Below are 5,649 nucleotides of genomic sequence, written 5' to 3'. Positions count from 1 at the left end.
CCTTAAACGTACAACATCTCACTTATCTAGTTTTTCTCTGAATAAAACTATTATCCATACTCGTTGAACATACGAGATTACCGAAAGAGCGAATATATATCTAATGAAGATCATATATATCAGAAGAAAACGAAACTGTTCGGCCTTAGAGCAACAACACGAATATTCAACACCGGTGACATCCTCACGCAATAAAACGAAGGTAGAACATTGTTTTCTAATGGATATAACGAAGCTACCGCTTGAGATCGAACAAAACCGGATAGTAATTTATCGTTATTGAATGTAACACAAACATTATCCTTTCTACGTCTTTTAGACATACCCGCAAGCGATAGAAAATTCGCATTATTAGGTTAACAACGCGATATAATGAAGTCTAACGCATGCCATGGAACAACACCGAGTTGGAATTTATTCTGATTGAATATAACCACAAGACAGCCCTACTACGTATTTTAGACATTCCCCCGACACTTAGAAAATCAGAACCTAATCGAGATGATCCCGGATGATCCTTTTACGGTTTTGTGTTTGCTGGGGAGTCATGGTATTATGACTCGAGTCCGAGTCCAAGTCACACTCCAGTCAACTCTGTTTGGTGGTATTGAATGATTTGGATTTGTGATCTACTAATTTTCCTCACTTTGAGCAATTTCTTGTCGCATTGTCAAGTACCGGGATCAATAGACGAAATTCCAATAGGGTGCATGGTCACTTTACTGTTTTTCGAAATAACATTGAAATGTCGGCCTTGGCCGTCTTATAGTCTTGAGTCATATATGGCTTGGTTCGAGTCATGCACAATGACTCGAGTCCAAGTCGAGGCAATACCCTGATTGCCTCGAGTCGAGTCGTTTCCGTATTTTGAGAAAATGACTCGAGTCAGACTCGAGTCTGGTCAACCCTCCTATATATGGAAGTACCAATATTATTGGTCAAATGCATACGCAAACTTGAGAAAAAAAAATCGCGAGACCAGTAAATTTATGCGTACTGATTTTTCACAACAGTTATATTAGCGATTGGTGCATGGTAAGCCGAAAACACAAATTGAAGTGTGGGGTCGGTTGAGTCCAGCCTATCAGAATTTGTTTGATTGGGACCAATACCATTGTTTTTGGAGGTCTACAAAGTGTTGTTACAGTTACAGCACTGCTAAAACTCGCTACCGCCCGTCTTATTCTCTCAGTCAACATGTGTTTGCGCGGTGAAAATGACCTATTTTAATCATCCGGCAGATTTATCGTAAGAGGGGAATTTTGGCTTAAATTTCGGCCAAGGGAGGCACGAGATGAAAAAGGTTGGGAACCACTGCACTAAACTTTGCAGCAGCGCGTCGATGAAGTGCATCCGACACTACGTTTCACTTGAGAACATACAAAAATTAGTATTTCAGCTTCAAAATGGTGTTGAAGCAGTATACAAACAGAGCTACTTGAATATAAGCGAAGCAAGTACTGCTTGAGTAATTTGTAAAAGTAGAAGTAGGCCTGCTTGATTACTGTTAACAACTACCTTTAGGGGCGATAAAGATATGTCGAGCTTGACAAGGGGACAAGATCGTTTTGTTTCAACCTCTTGAATGAATTTAATCGATATTATTAGTATAGTTTCAGATATTAGTCTCAAATATTTATCCATTCTCAGCCCATGTGATCAGATTAACAGGCGTGCTGATGGAGCGAGGGTCATCGAAAATATTGGACACAAAATTAGTGATGATGCACTTTGTTGCATGATGTTATATTTCTCGACCTCCCGCTAGGATTGTCGGTATAGTAAAAATTCATTGGAATCATCCCAACTTACCAGAAGTAGGCTACCTTCATTCGTGAGACGCACACGATTCTAACTTGATATTGCTTTATGGCGTAACTTATGTAGGTGGTACGCGGGCACTGCATAAAACCTCGAAATGGAAAGTGGGTGGGAAAAGGTTGGGAACCACTGCAGAGCATATTCGCCGTATCTTTGTACGTACAGCACATTCACTGTACATTTGACCCGGTGCTTCGCAGATCACATCTTAATTCTTGTTTACTAAAAGGAGATATTAGCCGCAAATCTCAACAGAGGTTGCTGAATACCCCTGGCTAAGGATTGAAATCTGCTTCAGTAGGAAAAGGTATGCTCATTTTTTTTCAGGTAATCAATGTATTAACACCGAAACACTGCGGTCGGAGCACTGCTCTGCTTCCACGGGAACCCTAACACAGCCAATTTTACCGATTTCAATTTTATTTTATTCAATAATTTCCGTAATCAAAATAGAAGTAAGCACTGGCGCAACTGTCATTATTAAAACAAAATCAACATATGCATAAGTATAAGTAGTCACGGAACATGAACACTCTCGGCATTTAAGGAAATTAAATCAGAAATACTATAGCAATATCCTCAGTCGGCATCTCCCTCCTCCCTGTGCTGATATCTGTGCCTGCAAAACAAATGTAGATCCAGTAAACTGTGCTGATTGCCGTATCACGGGAAGTCATCTAAGAATCATCTGCGATGAACATGCTATCATACAAGCTACAAGCAGACGTGGTCAAAGAAGTGTTCGGATGACTTGACTCGAATCACTGCCGCAAAATTAGGCTACTTAACACGACTCGGACTCTACATATGAGAAATGTAGAATGCTAATTTCCAAGTCATCAAATATTCCATTTTGTAGTGCATTTGGAACCTCTTAGTGCACTAGAAATGAATACGCCATCAACACGGATCCTCGGTACTGGATCCTAGTTCCATTTACGCTTTTCATCTCATAAATTTGACATGTTTGTCATAACTGCCGTCAATATCATAACAAGCAGTATGCATACACTTGCTCAAGAGGTATCGTTTATGCGAACTAGCTTCACGCTCCATACAGTTGAATATGTGTGTCATAAGCCCCAATCGACTTGGGCAGCATGTGGGATTTAAAATCAATAAGAATAACAATGGAATTAATGGCAATAACAATATAGTCAAAAGTCAGTTGAATTCGAATCCACACTGAAGGCCTGTATCAGTTTTGGAGACAGGGGGCATACTGCATACAGCCGCAGAGGTAAAAATATTCAGCATTCAGTTGTTGAATTAGCAACCCCTTGCAACAAACAAGCGGAAACTCACATTAATATACGCCCAACTTGAGTGCAACCAACCGCTCCCAGAAACACATTACATGAGCACAGGAAGTAGTTCTTCGGGATAATAACAAGGCAGTACCGGGCCCATATTGTTCCAGTGGTCGCGAGAGAAAGCGACTGGTTTAGACTCAGCGATTCGACCGGCCGAGCAAAATCAGATGCGCCGGCGATTACCAAACCCTGAAAATAACGATGACAGTGTCAGTGAAATCAAAATTTGGAAGCAATCGCCAGGTGAACAATGCCCCATAATACCCTCATCATGAAGGGGGTGTCGAAAGAAGAGCAGAATCCATCGACTAGAAATTTCACATGGATTGCAAATTCAAATTCCCAGCCTCTCGTATGTGTACGGATGGACAGTTGGTTGAGAAATTCTGTTCCAGAATACTTGTGTGACCACGCATTTCTTGTCAGAATATGTAATTTTATTTAAAAAAATCCGTATGTTTATTGGCGCAAGAGTTTTCTACCGTTGCCCTACCTCCTCACTCTGTCACATGACACAAGCAGCCACTGCATATTACGGACATATCCCTCAGAATTTAGGACACTCTTCATCAACTAAATGTTGACATGTTGCTAACGTGCACTTATTTCCAGACCGACCTCAACAAAACTGATGCCTATAAGTCAATACAATATTTCAAATTGTCTCAAAAGGAGAAGACTATTGTACTGGTACTTACCCACTTCACAACTGGTGACCAGAAATGAACCGTTTTTGGACCTGCAATGGAAAGTAAACACTATAAAAGTCGTAGCGCCTTGATCCATACCACACTACCCACTACCAGTGTTGCCACTTGAGGTTCGTGAAAAACACTAGATTTGCCAACTAAATAACACTAGATCGACAAAAATACACTGGTTTTGAAAATTAGGTCAAAACTAAGGATTAGATCATGACCGATGAAGAAAATGAACTGATTAACAATACCACCATAATGAGAATACTCAGCAAATGACCAAGTCATCACACTTTCTGCAATCTTTTGACATCTGACAATATTGCCTGGTATTTTATTTCCCCATAACAAAACTTCGCTTCAGCTAAAAAGTAAAAATGCGTGAGGGATATGAAAGTCGTTGGAACAGTATGCACTCAAATTTTCCGAGTTTACCGCTGTCAAAGGCTTACAGGAATCTATCTACATAGGGACACTGTAATGAATTAAAAACACTTACACAGTAGCCTAGTCACGGTAGGAAAGAATGCCCTCTGTAAATTTAAACTTCGTCTTTATGACGTCATGTCATTTTCCAAATAATGTGGCCAAAAAATTTAACATTCTAGCAAGGCATTCGACCAAGGGTATAATAAAACCGAGTGTATATCGCCGGGCTATACATACACCAACTATTCAATATTAGGTTCAATGAATTGCGGCACGGGTCTCACGTTAGGGTAAAAACTACGACAAGCTTTACGGCTGGCCTGGTCGATTTTGTCATATAAACTTCACCACTACTACGATCAGGTTTACAAACTGCCAGTCCGGGATTTAATCTCAGGATATTAAACAGTCTGCTAGTGCTAGACCGCTACTGATAGTGATAGAAATGTTAAATGTACGGAAAGCAAGGCATTGTCCTATTGGTTTTGTTCTCGTGGTGCCAAATGAGCAAAGAGCAATACTATTTGCTATCTCTTCAAGTATAAATTATTTGCAGAACCTCGAAATAGCATCCTAATGTCGTTTGCAAATATTTTTTCCGAGAAGAAACACTAAGATTCGCCAAATTTCGAGAAAAAATACACTAGAACACTAGGTCAAGGCAAAATACACTAGATCTAATGTAAAAACACTAGGAGTGGCAACGCTGCCCACGACTTATTCAACGAAAACCAATGGTGTGTGAGCACAGGATACCCATTCCATCGCCAACTCCAGAATACCTGCTGGATGATTCCAACGCCCTCTCCAAGCCGGTGACAGCTTTGCTTGTACCTTTCCATCTATCGACAGCAGAGTCCGTCGTATTGCGGACGCCATTTCGTAACCGGCGCTTATATAGTAACCACAACTTTCAGCCAAACCAACTTCCTTACTTCAATGAAGGTGCATTGGAAATGCAAGTGTCAAGTGCAACTATAGAAATGCCATGAAAAAGGAATGTTCATGAGAAGCATCAAAACATGTTGGTGATCGTAACATATTTTCCGAATGAAATATTAGGAAAATTCGTAAAGCTACTCATCAGATAGTTTTTGTAACAAGTTACTGTGTGCTTTCAGGAAGAAATCCAACCCTCTCCTATTCTTAGAGCAAAATGAATTCCAACGTTAGTACTGCCAAGTAGTCAATAGGCCTGGTTACATGGTCGGTTCGACTTGAAGCCGTCTCCGATGATGTCATGCGAAAACTCCGAGCTGGCTCGCAGAAGAGCCCTGTTTACATTTATCCTTGGCTAATAGACTGCATTCAGGTATTGTTGATAATCGGGGTTCACTGAATTACCATATGTATTCATCATGCGTCTGGTTGTGGTCCGGCGGCAATAC

General features: G+C 40.6%; 1 protein-coding gene across 1 annotated transcript; it reads right to left on the bottom strand.

Moving 5' to 3' along the window:
• Positions 1 to 2,223: 2,223 nt before the first annotated feature.
• Positions 2,224 to 5,239, bottom strand: LOC145456323 (uncharacterized). Its single transcript, XM_080334399.1, has 4 exons — positions 5,044 to 5,239; positions 3,833 to 3,873; positions 3,127 to 3,323; positions 2,224 to 2,440 (listed from the first exon to the last, which is right to left on the bottom strand). Exons 1-4 carry the CDS (start codon positions 5,138 to 5,140, stop codon positions 2,401 to 2,403), a joined length of 375 nt encoding a protein of 124 aa, XP_080190525.1. The 5' UTR covers positions 5,141 to 5,239; the 3' UTR covers positions 2,224 to 2,400.
• Positions 5,240 to 5,649: the final 410 nt, after the last annotated feature.

Source organism: Botryllus schlosseri, chromosome 14 (genome assembly GCF_051294905.1).
Source record: "Botryllus schlosseri isolate E-star chromosome 14, Bs_hap1, whole genome shotgun sequence".
Taxonomy (NCBI): Eukaryota; Metazoa; Chordata; class Ascidiacea; order Stolidobranchia; family Styelidae; genus Botryllus; species Botryllus schlosseri.
The sequence above is the reverse complement of the archived record's forward strand: the minus strand, read 5'-3'. Positions and strand labels throughout refer to the sequence as shown.

Excerpts from the sequence above, each read along its gene's own strand:
- LOC145456323 (XM_080334399.1), bottom strand. The coding sequence starts at position 5,140 with ATGGCGTCCGCAATACGACGGACTCTGCTGTCGATAGATGGAAAGGTA. Across the intron at positions 3,874-5,043 it reads GCGTTGGAATCATCCAGCAG|GTCCAAAAACGGTTCATTTC; the intron begins GTATTCTGGAGT and ends TTTCCATTGCAG. Across the intron at positions 2,441-3,126 it reads CAAGTTGGGCGTATATTAAT|GCACAGATATCAGCACAGGG; the intron begins GTGAGTTTCCGC and ends TTTGTTTTGCAG.